The sequence below is a fragment of the Polyodon spathula genome, chromosome 7 (assembly GCF_017654505.1).
Source record: "Polyodon spathula isolate WHYD16114869_AA chromosome 7, ASM1765450v1, whole genome shotgun sequence".
Classification (NCBI taxonomy): Eukaryota; Metazoa; Chordata; class Actinopteri; order Acipenseriformes; family Polyodontidae; genus Polyodon; species Polyodon spathula.
This window is the reverse complement of record NC_054540.1, coordinates 4,586,779-4,614,602: the sequence shown is the minus strand read 5'-3', so window position 1 is coordinate 4,614,602 and position 27,824 is coordinate 4,586,779. Positions and strand designations below refer to the sequence as shown.

The 27,824-nt window shown below is 39.4% G+C and overlaps 1 protein-coding gene across 1 annotated transcript; it reads right to left on the bottom strand.

Moving 5' to 3' along the window:
- Positions 1-98: 98 nt before the first annotated feature.
- LOC121318037 (tryptophan 5-hydroxylase 2-like) lies at positions 99-25,351 on the bottom strand. The gene is made up of 11 exons (XM_041254243.1): positions 25,059-25,351; positions 22,198-22,332; positions 20,510-20,702; positions 19,234-19,334; positions 16,217-16,284; positions 12,882-13,078; positions 10,701-10,836; positions 10,019-10,145; positions 699-794; positions 471-604; positions 99-359 (listed from the first exon to the last, which is right to left on the bottom strand). Exons 1-11 carry the CDS (start codon positions 25,158-25,160, stop codon positions 185-187), a joined length of 1,464 nt encoding a protein of 487 aa, XP_041110177.1. The 5' UTR covers positions 25,161-25,351; the 3' UTR covers positions 99-184.
- Positions 25,352-27,824: the final 2,473 nt, after the last annotated feature.

The following is a 27,824-nucleotide window of genomic DNA, read 5'->3' as shown; positions in this document are numbered from 1 at the left end:
TATAATCTATATATATATATATATATATATATATATATATATATATATATATATATATATATATATATATATATATATATTACACATATGGTGTTTGAATGCAAGCATGTACATTGAAAGAATCAGAATGATATTCTTAAACAAGTGTTACATCTGAATAGACAGACACACAACACTATGGCACTCAAATTCCTAGGTATTTGTTCATTTTACTTAAAGCATCACACACGGTGTTGAGGTCACTTCTCAAGTCCTGGACAACATGCTCAATGCTTCTGGTGTCTTTCAACATTTCCACACTTTGAGTGTAAGGGTTAAAATACACCGAGAATGGACGTTTGATTGTTTTTGCAAATTCCCTAAAAACAAAAAACAAAAGAATGTCATTCGGTTATAAAAACAAGTCATAACATTTATAATTCATTCCATCATAGTTTTTTTTTTTTTATCCCACAAGGTCAAACAATCACCTCATCTTGTCTTTGGCTTCTTCGAAACTTTCAGAAACAAAATAGACTTCTTGGAACGTTGTAATCAGACACTCCTGATTGCATGTGGTTCTAGGGTCAAACGGCTTTACACTTGCCTTATCAGAGAGTGCATGCTGCAAAGACACAAGCGAAACTGTGTTCACATCATTGTATTTCTGGTTCAGAGTGCAAATGACCTGGTTAGAGGCCAACAAAGCCATTGTATACCTTCAGCTCTCCAATAGAAGACAGCAGCCCTGCCCCATAGGCCCGGAGCTGCCCTTCTTGTTTGCAAAGTCCGAACTCTATGGTGAAGAAATAGCACTGAAAACAAAAAGAAAGACAATGGTCTTCACTCCAAAATAATGTCAGACAGTGGAATATTTGAATTTCATAGTAAAGTGTATCTGTGTTCATAAAATACTAAGGGTGGATATTGGGACTGAAGCTCTGTATTGCAATACTGAAGACAATATTGTGATACATTCAATGTAAAACGATGCTGATGCTGATCTTCTGCTCCCAAAATAAATCTGCATATATAAATTGTGCTTTTTGTCATTTTCATGGAATTTAAAGTATTAGAATGTAATATGAAACTCTCATATGAAATGCCCAGTAACACATTTTTGTTGGCTCCTCTGAAGTATGTGCATGTGCTCCCAATTTGAAAAATAGAAATTCAGTGGTGGTTTGAAACCTATTTAAAATTGTCTATAAACATTGACTTTAAATGTAATTTTTTTTTTTTTTTTTTTTAATTATAAATAATATATTCATTTTGATTTTATATTAAACATGTTTTTCAAAAGTGCATCCTATGACTGTGGCCATAAACACAGGTTTAAAGCTGCTTTACATATTAGCAGAGGCCCAGGTTTGGAATAAATGACTGACCTTGCTTTTAAATTGCTTTTTCTATTACAATAGCACAAATAAATGCTACACATTTATTTAAAATTAACCACTGTTTTTTTTTTTTTTAAAGATCAAATTTGTTAGGTCCAGGGGTGAAAAAAAGACATGAGGAGGTTGTGATACACTATACAGGGCATCACCGTGATTGAAGACATGAGGAGGATGTGATACACTATACAGGGCATCAGTGTGATTGAAGACATGAGGAGGATGTGATACACTATACAGGGCATCAGCGTGATTGAAGACATGAGGAGGATGTGATACACTATACAGGGCATCAATGTAATTGAAGACATGAGGAGGATGTGATACACTATACAGGGCATTAATGTAATTGAAGACATGAGGAGGATGTGATACACTATACAGGGCATCAGTGTGATTGAAGACATGAAGAGGATGTGATACACTATATAGGGCATCAATGCGATTGAAAACATGAGGAGGATGTGATACACTATACAGGGCATCAATGTGATTGAAGCTGTGTGCTGGAGATGACCTCATAATCGAAAGGAACAGAAAACAACATGCATGATAAAAAATAGTCAAAAAAATAACCAAACCACCAAGAACAACATTTACCCACTAGAAGCTTTCGAAACAAGTCACAGTCTGGAAAACCGACAATCTGTCAGCACTGATCAATGGGGACTTGCCTAAAGATCGCATGCTAGATGCATGCATTGCCTGTTAAATGTTACCTTAAGTTCAGTGTACAAGTAAAATAAGAATTTGTACAATTTGTTTGAAAAAAAATCTATATTTTAATTGGCGTTCCAGTACTTTAAGATGTAGGACTACACCACTGTATGTAAGGTTGGTGGTACCGCGCTTATTTTACTTTGGCCTTGCATAAATGACATACCGCAACGCTTGATGTTTGTGACGGAAATGTAATGAGTTCTGGTTGGAAATCTTCCTGCTGACCTGTGAGGGCGCTAGGTAGCAAACAGGAAAGTCTTTGGATCTGGCCTGACAGTTCATTTCCAGGGTCGGGAAGTCGGTCAGCCTGGAAGAGGGCGAGACTCTGTTGCAGGAACGTATTGACCCGGAAGGTAAAATAGGTAGCAGCTGCAGGCAATAGAGTCAGCTGAAATCATTTACCAAGGGGTCATGCGTGATAGCATAAAGGGGCTGGAGAATCGTAAATCTTTTCCTTCGCTTTGGTTATGAAACCTAACCTGGAAGGACCCGTGCAGTGCGCAAAATAAATAATCGCAAGTGTTTGTTTTGTTTGTCTTGTCTTTAACTGTTACTTGTGTGTTTACAGATGGCTAACACGTTCCAGAGCTGTCACTATTGGCCAGCAATAAACCCATACAACATTTCACCACTTGTTCACCACTGTAGCACGTATTTATATTGTACTTCACCACAAGCACTGAGACCATTCACTGAGACCATTCACCTGTGACCGTGTGTGTGTCTAATTGTGTGTGTTAGTGCTGTGCTTATTATTTGCAGCACTGCAACCTTTTTCACTACTGTGCAATACACATTGTTGTGTATTGCAAGCTCATTATTGTTTACTGACTATTATAAAACCATTAAAAACAAACCATTTCACCCGTACTCTGTTGTCTGTTTGTTTCTTGGGATTACTGCACCTGCACTTCACCTGCTGTACTAATTACCACTTTACCACAATGCTATACAGCCATCCTTTTTAGATTTGTTTTGTTTGGAAATGATTCCATAAATATGATTGCTTTGCAGAATTTAAGCAGCTCAAAATCTCTGTGTGTTTCTGCCATATTTTCTTTTGTGTTAGCACTGCTCAAATTACGAGCTCTCTCAGGAAGTGACTATCTCATGAGATAATAGCCGACATTTTCCGGTAGACGTTTCCCTGAATCAGTTTAACCAAAAATACCGGTATTGTTGTTCAAATGCTGGTTATTGTATTGCCTGATTAATATGGCAATATACCAGTATATAGGCATTATTGCACACCCCTATAAAGTACACCCCAGTTCTTTAGCCCCTTATATTTTCATAGACTACAGTACATGCCAGTGCCTTTATAACCTGAAATGAAGCCATTGCCACAGTTGGAAGTGCAGCTCAAGTAAACTACGACACTCATTCAGCTCTTCTGAGTAATCAAAGTAATACCAAGAGAACAAGCCCCACACTATGGTATACCAGGAGAACAAGCCTTATACCAGGGTATACCAGGAGAACAAGTCCTATACCAGGGTATACCAGGAGAACAAGCCCTATACCAGGGTATACCAGGAGAACAAGCCCTATACCAGGGTATACCAGGAGAACAAGCCCCACACTAGGATAAACCAGGAGAACAAGCCCTATACCAGGGTATACCAGGAGAACAAGCCCTATACCAGGGTATACCAGGAGAACAAGCCCCACACTAGGGTATACCAGGAGAACAAGCCCTATACCAGGGTATACCAGGAGAACATGCCCACACCAGGGTATACCAGGAGAACACATCCCACACCAGGGTATACCAGGAGAACACGCCCCACACCAGGGTATACCAGGAGAACAAGCCCCACACCAGGGTATACCAGGAGAACAAGCCCCACACCAGGGTATACCAGGAGAACAAGCCCCACACCAGGGTATACCAGGAGAACAAGCCCCACACCAGGGTATACCAGGAGAACAAGCCCCATACCAGGGTATACCAGGAGAACATGCCCTATACCAGGGTATACCAGGAGAACAAGCCCTACACCAGGGTATACCAGGAGAACAAGCCCCACACCAGGGTATACCAGGAGAACAAGCCCCACACCAGGGTATACCAGGAGAACATGCCCCATATACCAGGGGGTATACCACAAGCCCCAGGGTATACCAGGAGAACAAGCCCCACACCAGGGTATACCAGGAGAACAAGCCCCACACCAGGGTATACCAGGAGAACAAGCCCCACACCAGGGTATACCAGGAGAACAAGCCCCACACCAGGGTATACCAGGAGAACAAGCCCCACACCAGGGTATACCAGGAGAACAAGCCCCACACCAGGGTATACCAGGAGAACAAGCCCCACACCAGGGTATACCAGGAGAACATGCCCTATACCAGGGTATACCAGGAGAACAAGCCCTATACCAGGGTATACCAGGAGAACAAGCCCTACACCAGGGTATACCAGGAGAACAAGCCCTACACCAGGGTATACCAGGAGAACAAGCCCCACACCAGGGTATACCAGGAGAACAAGCCCCACACCAGGGTATACCAGGAGAACAAGCCCCACACCAGGGTATACCAGGAGAACAAGCCCCACACCAGGGTATACCAGGAGAACAAGCCCCACACCAGGGTATACCAGGAGAACAAGCCCTATACCAGGGTATACCAGGAGAACAAGCCCTACACCAGGGTATACCAGGAGAACAAGCCCCACACCAGGGTATACCAGGAGAACAAGCCCCACACCAGGGTATACCAGGAGAACAAGCCCCACACCAGGGTATACCAGGAGAACAAGCCCCACACCAGGGTATACCAGGAGAACAAGCCCCACACCAGGGTATACCAGGAGAACAAGCCCCACACCAGGGTATACCAGGAGAACAAGCCCCACACCAGGGTATACCAGGAGAACAAGCCCCACACTAGGGTATGCCAGGAGAACAAGCCCGATACCAGGGTATACCAGAAGAACATGCCCTATACCAGGGTATACCAGGAGAACACGCCCTATATCAGGGTATACCAGGAGAACAAGCCCTACACCAGGGTATACCAGGAGAACAAGCCCTACACCAGGGTATACCAGGAGAACATGCCCCATACCAGGGTATACCAGGAGAACAAGCCCTATACCAGGGTATACCAGGAGAACAAGCCCCACACCAGGGTATACCAGGAGAACAAGCCCTATACCAGGGTATACCAGGAGAACAAGCCCCACACCAGGGTATACCAGGAGAACAAGCCCCACACCAGGGTATACCAGGAGAACAAGCCCCACACCAGGATATACCAGGAGAACAAGCCCCACACCAGGGTATACCAGGAGAACAAGCCCCACACTAGGGTATACCAGGAGAACAAGCCCCACACCAGGATATACCAGGAGAACAAGACCCATACCAGGGTATACCAGGAGAAGAAGCCCCATACCAGGGTATACCAGGAGAACATGCCCTATACCAGGGTATACTAGGAGAACAAGCCCTACACCAGGGTTAATGCAATCCACTACTGGTCCTAATGAAGTGGCCAGGTATAGCCAGGTAGAATGCATTCTTCCTTATTATCCAGGTGAGAGATTCATAAGAACCCTAAAGTAAAACTAATGTTCACAGACAGTACTGGCCTCCAAAAAGAAAAACTTAGGTAAAGATGTGTCTCAAGGGGGTCATTTGATTTGAGTTCTGATGCTATTCTTTCTACCGACCAATTTATCTACATAAATGTCAAATTTCAAACGGATGTCAAAACATCACATCAAATATAATTTGACACAGCTAATAAGCAAGCCAGCACTGAAAGAAACCGTAACCAATATTCCTGATCTCGGCTTTCTAAATATTTAAATTTGATTATGAATTCAGAAACTCTGCTATACCTACTTTAGCAAGCATCAAGCAAATGTATGGATCCTACTGTGCTTTGTTTTTTTTTTTGTTTTTTTTTAAAGTAAAGAAACCTAGCTTATATTAATTATTAACTGGTATGAGAAACAGAGACATCATTACATTTGGAAATGTGATTTACAGGTCCGCGTTATAGCAATCAATACCGTGCATCCTCTCTGGTTACAAATGTTTTATTACTTTTATTATAATGTTAACACTGTTTATGTGAACTCTATGGGGTACGAGAAGCTGCCCTCAACACTTTAGAAAAAAACAAACATATACGCATTATAAAGAACAGCATGTGTACATATATATAATTATATATATATATATATATATATATATATATATATATATATATATATATATATATATATATATATTATATATATAGTAAGATAGCAGGGAGGGTGTTAAAATTCCTCCCTGCTAAATCCATGTGAAAATGCACTTTTGGGTGAATGGGCCAAGGGTTTTAAATTGTGTTAATTGTTTTTATTGTTTAGTTAATCCCCTGCACCTGGTGCTAATTGTAAATTGGAGCCAGGTGCAGGGTATTTAAGGGAGGCAACCAGTCTGCTAGAGGCTGCTGAGTGAAGAGCCCGACTGTGTGTGTGTGTGTGTGTGTGTGTGTGTGTGTGTGTGTGTGTGTGTGTGTGTGTGTGTGTGTGTGTGTGTGTGTGTGTGTGTGTGTGTGTGTGTGTGTGTGTGTGTGTGTGTGTGTGTGTGTGTCCAGTCGTCAGGAAAAGGAATTGTGTGCAGCCCGTGTGAGTTTTGTGTGTTGGTGTTTATGACAGGTAAACAGCTTAACTGTCCTGTGGTCAATGAGGGACCAGTCTGTGTTTAGTTAGCGCTCCAAAAGGGAGTTAGGTGTTTATTTCTGTTTGATTGATTTTGTTTTTGATTTGGTGTTTATTAAAAAGTGCGCAATAGTGCTGTAAAAACCCATTTTCTGTGTCCTGGGTCTAATTTAAAGGGGCAACGAACAGAGTGAGGTGCAGGGATAGTTCACATATGGTGGCAGCGTGTGTGGGCGCCCCTACGAACCAATAAGAAATGGAAAGCCTGTGGGAATTAATCGCTGCTCAAAAAGAACAGAATAAAAGATTAAAAGAATCGATTGCTGCTCAAGAAGAGCAAAATAGAAAGTGGAGGCAGGAGTTTGGACTGCCAGAGTCGCTGCTGCCAGAGTCGCTGCTCCCAGAGCCCAGAGAGGAGGAGCCGCCGCTCCCAGAGCCCAGAGAGGAGGAGCCGCCGCTCCCAGAGCCCAGAGAGGAGGAGCCGCCGCTCCCAGAGCCCAGAGAGGAGGAGCCGCCGCTCCCAGAGCCCAGAGAGGAGGAGCCGCCGCTCCCAGAGCCCAGAGAGGGAGGAGCCGCCGCTCCCAGAGCCCAGAGAGGGAGGAGCCGCAGCTCCCAGAGCCCAGAGAGGAGGAGCCGCCGCTCCCAGAGCCCAGAGAGGAGGAGCCGCCGCTCCCAGAGCCCAGAGAGGAGGAGCCGCCACTCCCAGAGCCCAGAGAGGAGGAGGTGAGATGCCCACCTCCATCACCCCAGCGAACCAGTCCGGCACTGTCAGGTACAGTCCCTTGCCTCGTGCTCCTGGACACACTGCCGGTATTCCTAGACCTCCCTGCGCTGGACCTGGAGCCCAGGAGTCTACAGCACTGGCCACACTGGTTTCCTTCTCCGCTCTCCCCGAACACCCAGACGTCTCTGGGCTGCTGCCAGACGTCGTTAGTGCTTCCCCTGTTCGCTGCTTCGCTTCCCCTGGGTGATCGGACATCGCTGTGTCAGTCCCCAGTGGAAAACCTTTGCCCACTGCTGCATCCTCCTGGTCCCCGGTCATCGCTTTTGTCAGCCCTGTCATCCCAATAGCGCTGTAAAAACCCATTTTCTGTGTCCTGGGTCTAATTTAAAGGGGCAACGAACAGAGTGAGGTGCAAGGATAGTTCACACACACACACACACAGTGGCTTGCAAAAGTATTCAGACCCCTGACCAATTCTCTCATATTACCGAATTACAAATGGTACATTGAAATTTCATTCTGTTCAATATTTTTTTTAAAACACTTAAACTCAAGATCAATTATTGTAAGGTGACATTGGTTTTATGTTGGGAAATATTTTTAAGAAAAATAAAAAACTGAAATATCTTGCTTGTATAAGTATTCAACCTCTGTTCTGTGGAAGCTCCCAGTTTGCACCGATGAAAGAAATTGCCCTAACGAGGACACAATTACCTTACCATTGGCCTCCACCTGTGAACCATTAAAGTTCCTGTCACATTTTCTGGATAAACCCCCCCCCCCCCCTGTTAAAGGATCATTGGTAAGGCTGTGAAAATGAAGGAAAATGAAGACCAAATAGCGTTCTACAGAAGTTAGAGATAAAGTAATACAAATGCGTAGATTAGGGAAAGGGTACAAAATAATATCCAAGTGTTTGGATATCCCAGTGAGCACAGTTGGATCAATAATCAGGAAGGGGAAGCTGCATCACACCATCCAAAAGCACTGCCAAGAAAAGGCTGTCCTTCAAAACTCAGAGCTCAAACAAGAAGGAGACTTGTGAGAGAAGCCACAGAGAGGCCAACAATCACTTTGAAGGAGCTACAGAGTTCAGTGGCTGGGAGTGGAGTAATTGTGCACCAATCAACCATATCAAGAGCTCTGCATAACACTGGCCTGTATGGGAGGGTGGCAAGAAAGAAGCCATCACTCAAATGTACTATCTGAAAGCACATCTGGAGTTTGCCAGAAAGCATGAGAGTGACCCAGCTGCGATGTGGGAAAAGGTTTTGTCGTCAGATGAGACCAAGATAGAGCTTACTGGCCAAAATTCAAAGTGCTATGTGTGGCACACACCTAACACTGCCCATGCCTCAAGACACACCATCCCTACAGTGAAGTATGGTGGTGGCAGCTGTGGGGATGCTTCTCATCAGCAGGGACTGGGCATCTTGTTACAATTGAAGGAAGAATGGATGGAGCAAAATACAGGAAAATACTGCAAGAGAATTTGCTTCAGTCCACTAAAAAACTGAAGCTTGGGAGGAAATTCACCTTTCAGCAGGACAATGATCCCAAGCACAAGGTCAAAGCAACATTGGAGTGGCTCAAGAACAAAAAGGTGAATGTCCTACAGTGGCCCAGTCAAAGTCCTGATCTCAATCCCATTGAGAATCTGTGGCACTATTTGAAAATTGCGGTCCACAAGCGTCGTTCAACCAACCTGAACAACCTGGAGCAAATCTGCCAAGAAGAATGGGCCAAAATCACTCCGACACTGTGTGCAAAGCTGGTACATACTTACCCCAAAAGACTTAAAGCTGTTATTGCAGCGAAAGGTGGCTCTACCAAATATTAATATGTGGGAGTTGAATACTTATACAAGCAAGATATTTCAGTTTTTTATTTTTCTTAAAAATATTTCCCAACATAAAACCAATGTCACCTTACAATAATTGATTTTGAGTTTAAGTGTTTTAAAATAAAATATCAAACAGAATGAAATTTCAATGTACCATTTGTAATTCAGTAATATGAGAGAATTGGTCAGGGGTCTGAATACTTTTGCAAGGCACTGTATGTATATATATATATATATATATATATACTATATATATATATATATATATATATATATATATATAGTAACACAGCAGGGAGGGAGTTAATATCCTCCCTGCTAAAAACGTTTATTTGTTTTATTAGTTAATTATCACCTGCACCTAGATAACGTTGTAAATTACAGCCAGGTGCAGGGTATTTAAAAAGAGCAAGCCGTCTATTCGGGGCTGCTGCTGTGTGAAGGAGCCTGATTGAAGGTGTGCTCAATCATAATACAAAAGGTACTTTGTGTATTTTGTGGTTGTCCAAAACTACGTGTTTTGTTAGCCGGTAAACAGCTTAGCTGTCTAGCTTATTAGATTAGGTTCATGAATGTGTGTGTCAACAGGTCAGTGAAAAATATATATATATATAATATATATATATATATATATATATATATATATATATATATAATAAAATTCTATATTAGACAGATAACGGACTCACTGTTGCTAGTTTCTGAACATCTTCATCAGTGGCTCCCAGCGAGGCTAGTCCGATCTCCTGTGAAAATTGGGCAAACTTTGGATCGGCAAGGAGAGGCATGTGTCCCAGCAGCTCGTGGCATGTGTCCCTAAAACAAGAAGCAGCTATTTTTACATTGTTTCTTTAACTGCTGTGTATTTACATAGTAGTCACGTAGTAAATATGTGTATACTTACACATAATTACAATGTTATTATGCATAGTTACAATGTATTTAATGTGTAACATTATTTTTCTTGCATGATTCTAACCCTAACTCTAACTCTAACTCTAACTGAGTAATTCTAACCCTAACTCTAACTAAACCTAATTCTAAACTTAATCCAAAACCACCAAACCCTGACTCTAAACCTGACTCTAAACCTAACCCTAATCCCTAAAGATGTACACATTAAGTACATTGTAACTGTGCATAATAACATTATAATTATGTGTAAGTACACATGAATTTACTATGTAACTATTTTGTAAATACACTGTAATTAGTGACACTTCATGTATAGTGTTACCAAAAAAAAACAAACAAACAAACACATCTAGTTTAGTAAGTAGCCAATGCATGTTAGCACGTGCATCTATATAATACAATGTACCTGCAGTGACAAATAGCTTGAGGTGGTCTCTGTTATGGCCAGACACTTACGGTTCAGGGGTGTAGAGGGGGTCCGTGCTATGGCGTATGTACTGAGTACAGTTGAACACTCGGTAGGCCAATCCAGCTAAGAAATCCCTGGGTGACAGGTATCCTGCCACAGGCCGGACTGTGAAACCAGATCTCTCTGAAAAGAGAGTGACATCCTGTTGTGATATGCTGTGATTCCAATTATATTACAGCCACTGTTCCGGCCATTTCTGAATGAATTCGGTCACCATGGCAACAAAAAAACCCCACATCGATCTCAATTTTCTACGTGCAGTGCCAAGGAATGCACAGTTGAGTATGCCTTGGGGTAAATGTCTGTTCTGTATTTCTATACTATTACAACATGTAAAGGCGTTCATCAAAATGACTGTAGTAAGCATCAACACATGCTTACAAGCAGCTTTTACCAAGAGTAATTACAGGAGAACCATAATGTTGGGAACAGGAATGCAGGGTCTTCGGAGGCACTGAAAAGCCTGTGATCTGATTATGTTCAATGATTTAATGTATGTTACCATAGTAAGAAAAGCTGGATGTCTTTAACATTGAAAGGGACTACCATTTCTAACAGAAAATAAATAAAAACAGCTGTGTTTAACTGGGACAATTCCCAGCAGCACCTGCAGGTTCCAGAGGCATGAGTCTTATTTGTGGTTTCGATAGCAGTGTTCTGTTGATTGATGGGTGTGTTAGTGTTGAGTTCACAAATTAAGGGTTTCACACAACACTGGTCAGTAATGAAGCCAGGGATTCATTCATTTTCATCCATATCTACCACCCTACATTTCAATAACATAGGATAATACTACAGCCAAAGCTCATACTTTTCAATTCTTAAGATTTTCACAGAATTTGTTGCAATATTAACATCTGATATAAAGTATAAAATTCACTGTACCATATCAACTGAACTGCAGAACTACGAGTGACCAGGACAGGAAATCAATATCTTCATCAAACATAACACACTTCCCTTTATGTTTTACATGATGTATTGAGACCATAGCAGTTTCCAATTACAGCACACAAGTTATTTTAAATTTCTGGCACTTGTGTTGAAAGGGTCGTTTCTAATTCAATCTACTGGCCCCCGGGCTGAGGATGTTTTATGATTACATATATGCTGTAAATGTGTGGAGTTACATCCTCGTAAGAGACGCATGTAGTAAATATTAATGAATGGTAACCTTAGTGTGCCGGTATTTTCAAAGAAACCGAGAGTACGACACATTGTGGAATGCCAAAATCTGAATATTTTTACTCTCACCAAAATATGTTCAGGTAAAAGTGTATCACCAGCCCTTTATTAACCAGTATTATTGGTTCTACAGTGAAGTGGTCAACCATGAAACTCATGTAGTATGCCTCATTCTCCACAGTGTAACTCCAAAATGACAGCTTGTGACATTTGAGAAAGAAAAAGAGCTCTTCAAAGTCTCAACCCACACAGGTCATTTTAATCATATAGTCCCCATGTTCAACCAGCCACTTCATCCACTGCATTTTTAAACAGCTTCTCAAACTGGCAATTATCCCTCAGCTATTCGACTGTCAGGTTTCATTTTGAGGTGATTATTAAGAGTGTGCTCGGAGCTGCAGGGCAAATCGTATCGAATAAGGGGGGGGTTGTATTATGCAGGATTGTTTTTTGTGGTTGAGCCAATGAGACGCCAGGAATGGTGTCCCTTCATCAAGAGACAATCATTTCTAACTTTCCTAAAGCTCACACTGCACATGAAATGAGGTTAGTCACATTTTCAGAATTGAACCCAATCCAAAATATCTAGACTCTTGAACCAAATATAGGTACAGTACTGGCTATTAAAACTGCTGCACATCCCATACAATGTCGCCCTTGCAACTGGAATTATTATGCCCTGGGTTGCTGTGTCTGTCACCTCAGTATAGTAACTTAGTTTCTAGTGTTTGTTACATAGTAATTAATGTGTCTGAAAATGTGGACTTCATTGGGTTTGAACCCTACCATACTGTACTTACAGTAAACGGCACCATGGTTGTCTGAGGACTTTTCAATCTCATGCAATGGTCGAAGTTTTAAGGGATCCACTGTGGCAAGGATAGGGCATTGAAAGGGACTACCAGGCATTTTTTTTTAGGTTTGAGTGCCTCTATTTATCTTGTGGACATCCTATTCATAAATGACAGCGCTACAAGACATACCTTTCAGGAATTTAGAAACATCCTCAAGCTGTGGTACATTGTCTTCCCTGTACCCACAGTGTTTCATCAGTAAAGGAAGGTTCTTGAGATATTCCCGGCAGGCGTGAGTGGGATAAAGCTTCCTCAACTCTCTGAACACTGTGCCCCAGGTCTTCACTTCCTCTTCCATGTACTCAATTCGGGGAATTGGCTGCCCACTAGAGAGAAGAACAGAAAAGATGTACTGCTGGAATGCAACATTTTGCTTAAACAGTTGCAATTCAATACTTTGGTGCAGTTCAGTGGTTTCAACTTCCCATCAAAAATTCATTTGGGATCGTTCAGAACGTTGTCAAACTTCTAAACAAAGCCAGAGTTTATCCTGCTGATGGGAGATTTTCCACTCTCGTAAAGCACAAATGTCGAAAGTGTTGCCCTCCAGCAAGCTCTGCCTCATCTGAATATACATTTTAAAGGTCTCATCAGGGTATCTGGTATGCCTTCTGGACATAGCTACTTATTTATTAACAAATTGATAGTTTGTAGCCATATTATAATTATTTTTTAATGAGCAAATATTTAGTTGGCGATGTTCATGATTCAAGTAGGTCAAGTTAGGTTCAGCCTGTGCAATTAACTTCCATTAACTTTTTACCTAGGTATGGTTTTGATGATGCTTCTCAGATAGTTCTCGTCAGTGCTTAAACATGGTTTACTGTGCTTTACCACACACAGTATACTTCAGCCAATTTTAATAATGGGCCTTTCAGTAATCTACCACTATTGCATGATGTTTCTAAAAAAAGTCTGTGGCAGAGCACAGCTCTGCTCTTTAGAAATTGGCAGGGATGGGGTTAAATTCCCCTACCTTCCTTGGTTCATTGTGTTCAGGTGGCTGGGGTTGATTAGACGATTAGTTTAATTAACGATCAATCAGCGCCCAGCCACCTGACATAAAAGGAGGCCTCTGCTTCTCATTTAGGAGGAGGGAGCTGAGGGAGCTGAGGAAGCAGGTTGTTTGGAAAGTTTGAATCCAGTGAAGGCATTGCCCAGCCTGGAAATTGTTATTTTTGTAAGTTTTGCTTTTTGTCTTTCTTTGTGTTTAAATTGCCCTTTCATTTTTGTGTTTATTTATAATAAAATAGTTATTTTTTTGAACTGCAGTCTGTCTCTGGGCCTCTTTCCACTCGCCAGCCTGCCACAAAGTCCTTTCCTAATTTTTGTGATTCTTTAAACAGTAATATCTGTACATCTGTGGAAGAGAAAGTACCAGCTTTGATAACCATACAAAGCACCCCACAGAGCTATCTTCGGTTGATTTTTCACCGTTCTTTGTTTGGCCGCAGCAGCTACATCTCGTTAATTAATTTCTGTAAACATTTTATTTAAAAGGATTGTTGTATGAATAATGCAGCTACGTCCCAGGCATCTAGGGCACCACAGCTCTCTTGTAATGGGGTCTTCCTTGCAGTAGTTTACATAAGATTTCAATGAAAGGCAGCTAGATTTTTCACACAGAGATGTTTGTATATATCAGGTTTTTTTTCCTGTTTACTCAGTTATAAAACATGGTAACACTTTAGATAGTGTCTCTAATTTTTGTACATTTACATTGTAGTTGCTTAGTAAATACATGTGTGCTTACACATACTTGTTATGTTATGATGCATAGCTGCAATGTACATAATGTGTAAATCTTTTGCATAATATGTGTAAGTACACAATTGTACCAGAAAAAGGTTAGGGATAGGATTAGGATTAAGGTTAAGGTTATATTGTACAAAAAAGATTCACAAATTAAGTACATTGTAACTATGCTTAACAACATTGTAATTATGTGTGTTACCTAAAAGCATTTTTTTTCAAGTATTTTAGTATATTCACTGTATTTTAAAGCGTCATTTAATTCAGAGCAATCATGCCAGACACCCAGGCACTCCTTAGAATTAGGCCTGAATGTTTGAGGTCTACAGCACGGACAGGATCTCTGTTTCATGAGGCCTGAATGTTTGAAGTCTGTGGCGTGGACAGGATCTCTGTTTAATGAGGCCTGAATGTTTGAAGTCTGTGGCATGGACAGGATCTCTGTTTAATGAGGCCTGAATGTTTGAGGTCTACAGCACGGACAGGATCTCTGTTTAATGAGGCCTGAATGTTTGAGGTCTGCGGCGTGGACAGGATCTCTGTTTAATGAGGCCTGAATGTTTGAGGTCTGCGGCGTGGACAGGATCTCTGTTTAATGAGGCCTGAATGTTTGAGGTCTGCGGCGTGGACAGGATCTCTGTTTAATGAGGCCTGAATGTTTGAGGTCTGAGGCGTGGACAGGATCTCTGTTTAATGAGGCCTGAATGTTTGAGGTCTGCGGCGTGGACAGGATCTCTGTTTAATGAGGCCTGAATGTTTGAGGTCTGCGGCGTGGACAGGATCTCTGTTTAATGAGGCCTGAATGTTTGAGGTCTGCGGCGTGGACAGGATCTCTGTTTAATGAGGCCTGAATGTTTGAGGTCTGCGGCGTGGACAGGATCTCTGTTTCATGAGGCCTGAATGTTTGAAGTCTGTGGCATGGACAGGATCTCTGTTTAATGAGGCCTGAATGTTTGAGGTCTCCAGCATGGACAGGATCTCTGTTTAATGAGGCCTGAATGTTTGAGGTCTGCGGCGTGGACAGGATCTCTGTTTCATGAGGCCTGAATGTTTGAGGTCTCCAGCATGGACAGGATCTGTGTTTAATGAGGCCTGAATGTTTGAGGTCTGCGGCGTGGACAGGATCTCTGTTTCATGAGGCCTGAATGTTTGAGGTCTCCAGCATGGACAGGATCTCTGTTTAATGAGGCCTGAATGTTTGAGGTCTGCGGCGTGGACAGGATCTCTGTTTCATGAGGCCTGAATGTTTGAGGTCTCCAGCATGGACAGGATCTGTGTTTAATGAGGCCTGAATGTTTGAGGTCTGCGGCGTGGACAGGATCTCTGTTTAATGAGGCCTGAATGTTTGAGGTCTCCAGCATGGACAGGATCTGTGTTTAATGTCTCATCCCTTCTGAGCTACCAACATCGTTTCTGCAGCTCTGCATAATTCCCTTTAAGCATTGACTAAGCACTGCCCTGTTCAGAATCTACTGTGGTACTTATGCAGGCATCATAATGCTGTCATCGGAATTAGATAAAACATAGACCAACACAGAGGACGAAAGTCATCCCAAAATCCCAAATGCACCCTTTACACTTTTAAAAGCTGATTTGTTCAACATGTTTTTGCCCACTAGCCATTACGGTTTGCAAGTTTATTAAGACAAGATAAGGGTGTTGGCCTCTATGCTATATTTCCTGTAAAATTGGCAAATAGGTTTAGTACTTACTATTTGTAATTCATGGCAACATCCACAAAATATTTTCGTCTTTGTCGATAAACATTGTCTTTAAACCCCTAAAAAAAGGAGACATGTAGCATGTGAACATGTGAAATGATCAATATTTTCAAAAGTAGAACTAAAATGACTAAAGTGAAACTAAAATACTGTATTAGTAAGAATGAGCACGAGAGGGAGAGCTAGCTTCAGACAGTTTGTTAGAAAACGATGTGTTCATTGGAGCATGTGCACGCTACTTTAATCAATAAAAAGGTTTTATATATACTTTTATACTATATATATATATATATATATATGACATATATATATATATATAGATAGATAGATAGATATAGATATAAAATTTAACTCATTGTATTATTACAAACCCAGTCGATAATGAGAATGCAAGTTGTTAATCATGTAAGATTACTATATGTTTTGGATTGAATTGGCTATGTATGTTATTTTAAAGGAAGATTTTTTAATATGGCCACCAACTGCATTTACAGTGGAATTGCTGGACAGTGCAGTCCTCTGTGCCACTTGATTGAGCAAAGGAAAATAAATACAATGTTTGACTACACAGTGATGGGGAGGGCGTGAAACACTGTACTCACTGAGAGAGGGCTGAACAATAGATGCTTAAAAGGTATACATTAGACGCAGAATTATAGTCCCTTCTTGCATCTTGCTTTGTTTCAAGTCTCCCCCATAGTGCAGAATAGAGGGGACATGGAAATCACTTTGCCTTCTAATAGGACAATAACTGTGTTTAGCCTGTCAGATATTCACTGCAATATTCCGAAGTGTGCTACTTAGCGGCAAGACTTTGTAATGAGTCTGCAGTTTACCATGGTAACAGCCTCCCATACTTAAACGATTAAGATGGCAGTAATTAACTCCAGCATGGTCTATTTTTACCCCATGAAAGTAGCAAAAGTTCTGCCGAGATGCTGTAATTAAACACTGGGGGTGGGATGGCATTTAAAGGTCATCAACCAATCAAGCTTGCAAATAGAGCTGCTCTGTTACCGTAGCGCTCTCACATTCCATTCATTTACAACGCACTTTCATTGCCACTGGGAATCATTAAAACAAATCTATTTATAATCATATGTCATACCAGTATATGTCTACTGATCCAAAAAGAACAGATCGGTTTCTCCATTTTCGAAATCGCCAAGTCTTAAAAGTTTGCCTTCACCTCCACACAGCACACTTCAGTTCCAAACAGCTTGGAGCTGTTTGCAATGACTTCATCCCTCAGAGCCTTTCATTTAGCTTTGATAACCTGTTCTTTGTTCTCTGTATCACCGCTGTCCCTGAGTGAAGGATATAGCAGAACTATATCCTTAATCTACCCAACACCACATGAGCAGAGCTGGAAAACTCGTATGCCCCTGTGACAGAAAGACAATGATTCTTGGTGGTAAATCTCCCTCCCAACTTGTGAGAGCACTAAGTAACGGGAACAGAATACTCTGGACTCCTTGACCTGACACTTCGTTCCGAGGGTTAAAAGGAAGTCGGTCATGTAGAAAAGAGATGGAGCTCCGGTACACTAATTCATTGACCTGGAAGGTAAATAATGAGGCAGCCACGGATTACAGGAGCGGCTGCAGTTATTTACCAAGGGGTCATGAGTGACGGTATAAATAGGGATCGAAGCGATGTATTTGTTCCTTTGCTTTGGTTACGAGAAATAACTCAGAAGGACCTGTGCAGTATTGTGATAACGTATCGTGAGTGTTTTGTCTTGTTTATACTGTTTCTTATTGTATTAATAGACAGCTAACACACTCCGGAGCTGTCGCTAAGGGCCAGCACAAAACCCGGAACAGCACTACACTGTTGTCACGCATTAAACCTTATCACCCACCACTAGCACGACAGCATGCACCTAGGACTGGTGATTGTATATTGTGGGAGGAATACTTGTGTTTATTGTTTGGCACTGCAAACCCATTATTATTTACCCTGTGCACTACACATTGCTGTGTATTGCCAGGGATCATAGTTTGGTCACCAGACCTGGAATGTATAGTAAAAGTACTTTTCTAAACTGGATTAGAAATCTCTATCTGTTCATTGCACACTGCATCACTCCTGCATTTGCACACAATCAGCCACTTTGCCACAGCCCCATAATCATTTACATACAATAAGACCTGCTATTGGCTTCAATTAGTATGCTAGCCTGACAGAAAAAGCTACAGAGGGATCACAAAATCTTTACAGCATGTGGTAAATACCTGAAAGTAATTTTAATGTAGCAATAGATTGCCTTATTTTGTATATCTGCCTTGAAGTCATTCACTTTAACTGTATTATATTTAGTCATTTGTATTAGCAAGTGCTGAAAATATCAGAATACTACAATAGTTTGTTATTCAATTACAACTAGATGTTTTATCAAACTATTTCAGATGATTTTTGCCCAGTAGCTTAGTTTTTTACCATGTATTCCCTATGTTAATGCCATGGCTTTTTCATAGTAAGGTTTGTCATAGTTTTAATACTGCATGTGTAACACTTTACTCTAAGTGCCTCTAATTACTGTGTATTTACACATAATTGCAATGATACTGTGCATAGTTACAATGTATTTTTTTTAAAAATTGCACTATATATGTAATTGCACAATTGTATCAGAAAAGGGTTAGGGTTAGGGTTAGAGGGGTTAGGGTTAGGGTTAGGTTGAGAGTTAAGGTCAGGATTTGGGTTATATTATGTAAAAAATGTTGTACATTGTAAAACGTTATACTTATGTGTAAGTACACATGTATTTATAAAGCAACTACTAATTAAATACACCATAATTAGAGACACTTAATGTAAAGTGTTACCAAATTATTGTAAGTAGAAAAGGGGGTTCTTACCGGTTTAAAACCCTAGTATGTGTGTTCTGTAGGATTCTCTATTATTGTTTTTGTTAAGATCATTATTTGCTAGGCTTCCTAACTATACCAATGCAAATGCTTCTGAAAAGCCTCCTCAGGACTGATGACAGGAAAATGACTTACAGGATGATCAGCATCCAGTTCTGAGCCGTACATCAGCACTCTGTGGGAGCACTGATCCAGCTCTGCGATCTTTCTGGGGAACCAAGGAACACCATCCAGTCCTGTCAAATCAAACACAGAACACAATGAGTTCTAGAACTCAATCGGAATTTAAACACCATCCAATCCTGTTAAATAAGACCCAGAACACAATGAGCTCCAGAACTCGAAAATAATTTATTATTTATAAAGGCAATCTAGAAAGTTAAGAGGAGGAAGATTTTCTACGGTGGAGAACAATTCATCTACAATATTTAACAATATATTCCTGGCTTGAAAGTATAGATAAGATTTATATTGTTGGGGTTAAATTATTACCAGAAAGAGGGTAGTTATAAACTGTAGGAGGTATAAACTGTATACTTTTTAATGACCTTAAAAGATTAAGTAGCCGGGTTCCGAAAAATATAGTGTTATACGTAACCACATGTTGCTATAACTATTTAAATAACATACCCGTCATTTTCTACTCATTGTTAAAGAAGCATTAATTACAGTGCAGAAAACTGGAAAAAGGATACATTACTCTGAGTGCATTTCCATTACAAGAATACCATCAACCACAGGGGTCATTTAAAGATTCAAACATCTGCTGTCTATAGTTTCTGTAGATAACTAGTAGTTGTCAGGAATACGGTTTCCCAAAAGGAATTAGACACTTCATATAGCATAATGATACAGCAAGCTGATTACAGATAAGACACTGAAGAAAGTGACTGAATGAAGCTTCTTAAAGAAAACAATTAGCAAAGTACAAAGGAACAAGTGGCTTATAGGTTACAGTGCTTGGTAGCATTATAAACAAAAGCCTTGCAGGAGGCTGGAGCTTGGGCTGGAAATACAATTAAATCAAATAATCAGTGAACGAACAGCAGAGTAGACCAGCGGAAGCCTGATAGTTAGAGTGCAGTCTCAGGTACAAAGACAGTCAAGTGAAAGACTAGCAAATAACCAATAATGCATTTTCTGGTGGACTTAGGCATTGTAAATATGGACCATGGTGTTGTCAGATCTTAATACAATGCTTGTTGAAGTTATGGTTGGTTGTAATATTAACTAACATCTGGAGTCTCGTACAGTTAAAAGATGATCTTCTTTTACTTTGATAGACTTTGATTTATGACTGAGAGTGGGGGCACACCTGGTATAATCTCTGAGCAAAGCTCCACAGAGACACTGCCTAACAGCTACAGGGTGGGTTTGAATACTGAATCCGGAATGGAGAAGGCGCCCTTACCCCCCTCCTCCTCCTGCTCTGTCCACATGCTGCCGGGAGGGTTCAGAGTGATGCTGCTGCTGTGGAGTTTCAGAACCAGGATCAGCTCGTTAAACTCTTTCTTGCTGCAGTCGCAGTCAGCGTAGATTTCGACCTCAGAGTTTCTCCGCTTGGACTTTCTCGATTCGATGTGAACAAGATTGACATGCTTTTCCTGGCAGGCGTAGTGAAGAAAAAGTGACAAGTGACTTCTTGTACATTGATAAAGGTGAAACATTTTTGGAAAAGTAAGTTGCTTTCAGACAACCTTGAGCAGTCTATGGCTGCCTTATTATTAAATACAACAAAGCAGTTAAAATATAGTAGGGTGCAAAATGATGGAAAGGCAAAAAATGGCAGGGTGTAAGGATTGATCCCATGGGCATTTACTTTATGTGCAAAGGAGCCAGTAGTTTTTTATCTTTAAGAAAATAGTATTTGTATAAAAAAGACACATGGCTAAAGCTCTGACTAGCATGCGAATAATTGCTTAACAAATTGCAGGTTATATGGGCACAGGGGCTTCTTTATTAAAAAAAAATAATATCTAAGGAAAATGCATTTAAATATTTGATAGGTGCTGAAAGCATTCAAGGGTAAATGTACTGAGATGGGCCAGTCGCAGTGCTAACATACTGCAATTTGTAACAATTTGAAGAGTATACATTTTGTCATACGTACTAAGAGAAAAAATGTTAATAATATGCTAATTTAAATATTTGTTGTGTCATCTTAGTGAGATCTCTAGCATTGCGAATGTCATGCAACATTTTTTCGAATAAATAATGAAAGGCAGTTTAATCCCATCAGATTCTATAGTGGGGTCCCCACTTTCACCCCCAAATAAAAAATGTGGTTCTATCAAAAAGCTTTTCATAATCATACAGTAGACCCTCACTAAACTGGATATGTCTGTCTGACATAAGGAGGTGTGGGATTTAAAAAAATACAATAAAATCACTCACACACATACATTTATAGTGCTCAATGTATTTTAAATGTAAAAATCATTGTGCTGAAATAACACTAATGTGGTTTGTGTAGGCTACACATTACATTATGAAAAAAACAATCTGTACAGTATGACTATACAGTACAGTAGTAAAATCAAATGAAGACCTAGCGCACTTTTTTTTTAATTTAGCCTGTAGGCTGCCAGTAACACAAAATAAACCATGTTGCTGCATTGTACACATTGGTGTACAATGCAAATAAAAGATTACTTTAAATTGAAACTAAATTTAAATTAAATTTGCTTTTTTTTAATTATACCACTAATTCATATTAGTAGCCTATAAGCCAAATGTACAATGTCAGTTTGTATTTAAGCTAGTGATGGGTGCAGTGCTAAACTGTGCACAATTACAAACCACCTGCACATTAACAGAATAGCTGTGTGTCCTGTTCCTATACAGATGCTCAGAATGAGCTGGAGGGGTTAGCTGCACATGTGTGCAGTCTATTGCTCCCAACACTTTGGGGAAACCAGAAATATCACAGAAATGTATTTTCAAGGCTTGTAAGTACACTTTGCTTTTAGGGAAAAAATGGTATTTGGGTGTTGTATCTTGTGTGTTTAGGCAACTCAAAAATATAAAAAACGTTACTGTCCAGTGAATGGTGCCCTTTTCTCTCTCCCCCTCTATAAAATTAATGTAATAAACACAAACCTGAAAGATTCTGAGGGCTTTTACCAAGCAACCGACTTCGTTTTTCAGGGAGAACACCACTGCCATTTTCTCAACATCAGCTGCCTTGCTTTTCACTTTGCCAGCTTCCTCAATTTTACTAAAAACACTCTTGTACTGTTATAATAGATAGGAGAGTAAAGTGAAACAGTGTGCATGACAATTAACATTTGTATATATGTACTGGTGCTTAAGTGTGCCACCCATTAAAACAGTGATGAAAGCCGCAGAATTCTATATAACAAAATGAACATTTTAAGAAACATGTCAAAACATAGGGCTAGTTGAAGGGTAGTGTTGTGGCCAAGCCTGGCTAGTGGCAGGAACAGATGCAGGAGGCAGCAGGCATAACATTTTTCCCAAAAAATTGCAAACGCCTTACATAATTTCCATATTTAAATGGTTCCATTGGTTTAAAGTAATGTACCAGTGTATTAGAGAATGCAACATTTGTAAAGAATGCCTTCATATAGGTAAAGTTATTGCTCTTCAATAGGCTATACCCTTTCTTGAGTTACTCGGGCCATTTTCTGCTTCCATCACATACAGGGGTTACAGTTTTGTTAAATGGCTTTCAGCACCCCCACTATAAAAATTGTTCCAGCACCACTGCTCCCATGGCGGAGTAGCAGAGAGGTTTCAAGAATTCAAAATAACAAAAAGTCTGGATTACAGCAAGTAAAATATTAAAGGAAAACAGAAACAACAGACATGAGAAACTGGAAAATAAAACTAAAAAAACTAAATGGAGCACCAACATTTCTTGTAAAAAATGTTTTATATATATTCTATTTATTTATATTATATATTTATATTATATTCTACTGTGTGCGGGACTTTATTAGTTGTACCTTTTTATTTTCTCCTCCTCCTTTATCATTGTTGATATTGGTGGGGGAATTTATTTTGACTATTTTTATTTAATTTTGTTTTTTTACTTTCTTTTTGATTGGAATACTGGTCGGTGGCCATCTACGGCCAGACAAATAAAAACCCTGCTGCTGGGAAAACTATTCAAGCCTCCTGTGTACTTTTTGCCGGTCCCATCATCACCATCATTTGACTCAGCCCACTAACCTCTTACAAGGGGTTACAGTTTTTTTTTAATGGCTTTCAGCACCCCCACTTTAAAAATTGTTCCAGTGCCACTGCTTGCAGTGTAAAAGAATGTACCAGTAACTTAAAAATCCACTCTTCTGCAGTAACCAACAATAAATGTAGACCATGCTTATATTTACGGTATATGCTTATGTTTAAAATGCATTAAACATGTCATACATACTGCGTGTGTAAAACAATGTTTCTGAATAATATGTTTTCATAGGGGTCACTATACTACATTAAAAGTATGCAAAGTGATAGAATGTAATAAAATAAAATAAAAATAGCAGTATGTGTGTTTATAACACACAGTGAAGGTGCAGCAGTCACAGGTGGTTGTTTTTTGCTAGTTTAATGTGAAAACAGTTATACTGATACAAACCTCTAAAATAATGAAAAACCCTGTAGAGTATTTATATGTGTCCCTCTTCTAAGCTTTGGAAATCATGCATGGTTTTCTGTCCCCTCTTGCAATATACAAACTTACATGTGCAGAATGTTGATTAAAATTGAATTCAATTACATATTTTATTTATAACAAGAATCTAAAACTAAAAGCTTAAGGTATTCATTTATTTAGCAATTCACAAAAATAGTTACCAGCTTGGATGCCACTAATTTGATTATATATTATTGTGTATTATTGTGGAATAATGTCTTTCTGCATTAAAAAGTGCACAAACAGCAGCCAAATTGCCACAAATCACTTTCATAATGGTCTGTTTTGAAGAACCTTTGTAAGAAGTTTTGATACTGAATGTACTTTATGCTTTTGCAACAATCTTCTAGTCAAAGAAATATCTTATCTCGTATATAAACGTTATAGAATATATATCATGCTTTTGCAACAAAGAAATATATATATATTATATATATATTAATCTCTCTCTCCCACAAATCAGAGAGATAACTTTTGTAACAAGTCAGCATTAATTTATTTGACCAAATTCATTATAAAAACAAAAAGTGAAAAAAGTCCAAAATCTAAACAACAGAAAAGCAACAGATGGGTTTTACTTTTTAAAATAGTATAAATAATAGGGTCCAGACTAAGATCAGGTCCTCATCTGAGTGTTGTACCTAATTTGGTTGTTGCCAACAACAACTTTCTTAATTTAGAAAATAACTAAAAGCAGGATGATATTTAAATTCAAGGGGAACGCATGTTCAGCCTCTTGAAAGTACCCAGAGCCCTGTTCACAGACTGCTCACTTAGCTTCACTTGAGGGGGTTTGGAAGATACCCCTCATCTTAACTGAGCACCACTGTGGGTTTTTTATTTTGTATCTAGATTGTTGGTTGTCTTTGGCATGACGGTGAAGAGAGAAACTTTTTCATAAAGTCGTAGATTGAGTTTTATCTGGCTCGTGATCTTAACAGATGTGCGTACACTAGCTTTAGGCAAGTACAACTTGGTAGGCTGGAGGGAATTAATGCCCCCACGTAAGCAGGGGAGCTGACTGTGTCTGCTCAAAAAACACTCTTCAAGTGATCCATCTGACGTTAACCTGGTGTTAGAAAGGCAGGATTTTGAAAAAAAAAAAAAAAAAAAACACATAAAAATCTGTTAACACCGGCAACTAGAAGTGGCTTATAAAAATAGGTTTGCTTTATCTAACGAAATATTGTATTATAATAATTTTTATTTTTTATATATATATAACATATATATATATATATATATATAATATATATATATATACGTTTTTTATATAAACTACTAAACAAAATCAAGTACTCACTGTTTGGTTGCCTAAATGGTGCTCATCAAACATAGCAGAATCCAAGGATAATCCTCTTCTTGCCCAGTATTTGCTGGAGAACATCATCATTGCTGGTTGCATTGTGGATGCAATTAGTGATCTATTTCTTACAAAATATAGTGTATGAGAAACAAAAAGTGGCTGAATGCTAGCGATTCATTCAACACCGTGGGTCTTGGTGTTCTTTTCTCCTGCCTGAATCTCTCATTCTTTATATACTGTCCCAGCTGATGCAGCTGATGTAGATAAGGCTCCCCATTCAAGATAATCCTGACATGCCTTTTGTTGAGAAATCAGCCTGCTGGTGGTTTATAGAGAAACACATTTAATGTAAGGGTACATTTTGTACATTTGGATATTAGATGCTAATAATAGTGAATTTAGATGTTTATGAATAATAATAGCTCGAATGTGTGGACATATTGCATATACAGGAAAAGTACCTGTATACAACATTATTGTCAATGTCCCTAATTGAAATTCAGCGTTTTTTAGTCTTCAATTGCAGAAGGTGTAATTTGTTCTATATTTTATTGTATTCAGCTCTTTACATTTTATACGTTTCTGTAGGCACTACTTTAACTATTTGTTAACAGCAATAACACAACTCACATGGCAGGTGGAAAGGTGGATTGCGGTATATGAAACACACATCATTTTCGACACCTTCAGTTGGTGGAATGGGGTGCAAAACTACCCAGAACATTTACCACGAGCACTTTGAAGAACGATTACTCCCGTTTCCCGGGTCCAACAAGGATGAAATCTTGTTTAATCTCGTTTCCTAGGATATATTCATTTAAAGCACCCGTGGGTGCAATACGCCTTTGCCACCGACAAACAACTCAGGCATTAGGGTGATGTTATTATCACTGTGAAAACCCACCTTCTAAAAGAAGAATCATGCATGACATCCCATGCAATAATTTGTTTTGCACACGCACACTAATTTAGATTAACAACAAAGCTCTAAAAAAATGTTGTCTTTTTTTTTTTTTTTTTTTTTTTTTGAAGGCATGATAATGATCAATTCATGAAATAATCTCTTATCACCATCAAAATAAAAACGCATTTCAGATGTGCCCACTTTATAACTGTTAAACTCTCTTTTGGGAGCCCTGTGCATCTACATCAGTGAAGCTACACTCCAGAGGAGATGTGCAGATATCACTAAATGCGCTTTTGGCTTTGCATTATCCTGAAGCATTTTTCAATGTACTCAGATCCTTCCTTGAGCCCTATAAAGAAAAGTTTTTAATCCTTTATAAACGATTCTATTTTCAGATAACTGAATTGTGCTTCCAACCCCCAGCTTTCTTTGCATCCCAAACAAGGGTTGTAACACAGATTTTAGTAAGCTATTCACACCGACATTTAATTGCACTTTAATCTAATGAGCTCCCACTTGCAGATCTCTCAGCCACTTTGCAAGACATGCAGGGACAAAAAAAAAATAGAAAAACATTTAGTGTACATATCTCTGAAGAGCCAGCATTGCTCTGGAACAATTTAAACACCTTGCAGACTCATCTGGGTCTATCCATGATCTAAAACTGTGGATGACATAAATATAGCCAGTGTTTAAATCATGAACTCAATAACCTTACTGAGTTTTTTCATGTTTTTAGTCAGAAAAAAAAAAAAAAAAAAAAAAAAAACTATATATATATATAATATATCTATATATATATATATATATATATATATATATATATATATACATATATATATATATATAGACCACCATCACAAAGTGCTTTACAGAGGTAGGCTGTGAACTGTGCATTATATGCAGTCACTTACAATAGGACACTGATTTAACATCTCATCCACAGGATGGAGCACAAGGAGGTTAAGTGACTTGCTCAGGGTCATGCAGTAGTCAGTCAGTGGCATAGGTGGGATTTAAATCAGTGATCTTCTAGTTACAAGCCCTGGATTTTAACCACTGGACCACACTGCCTCCTATGAACTGTGGGGTGTTTGATTTGATCAAAAGATTAATGATCCTTTACAACTAAGATGAACTCGAGCCCTATTTTAAATTGTGAAAAGAAGTGGGCAGATTTGATCAACGTCACTTTTAAAGGTGAAATCTATCTGTTTATTTATATAAGTTATAAAGCTCCAGTTCGCGGAAAACTCCCAATGCTGCTCAGGGATGTGGTGTTCAACAACATACCACTATTCTGTTCCTCCACTGATTTAATATCAGAAAGGCTTTCCAAAATTCAGTATTACCAAGGATTGTGGCCAAATTTATCAAACTAGCCCATACTTCACTCAGTCTTGCTGCTTTATTTTTTTTTTCCATTAGACTTTCATTTACTTGTATCACAGTCACAGAAGAATACCCGTCTATAACTTTCGCTTCAACACTTTTATGGAGACAAAGACCTAGTAAAACTTGTAAAGAAAATATTGAACAAATTGGTAAGAAAAAAACTTAAAACACAGAGCACCAGCTGGCACTGCAAAAGTTTTTTAAAGGCTCTCCAGATTGCAGCCATGTGAGAGACATGCCTCTTAATACAGTTTTAACTACGAGAGCAGTTCCTATATCATAATTTTGTCCAGCATTTTGTTTGGGTTTTTACATACAGTAAGTCTTGGTGATCTACAATAACATATTTTCCAGTATGCAGCAATCAATAAATTCTCCAAAATTTCAAATATATAATTTTCAGTCTGGAGATACTTTTATAATTTTGCAAAGTAAATGACAAGCATAAGAAGCCTACAAAA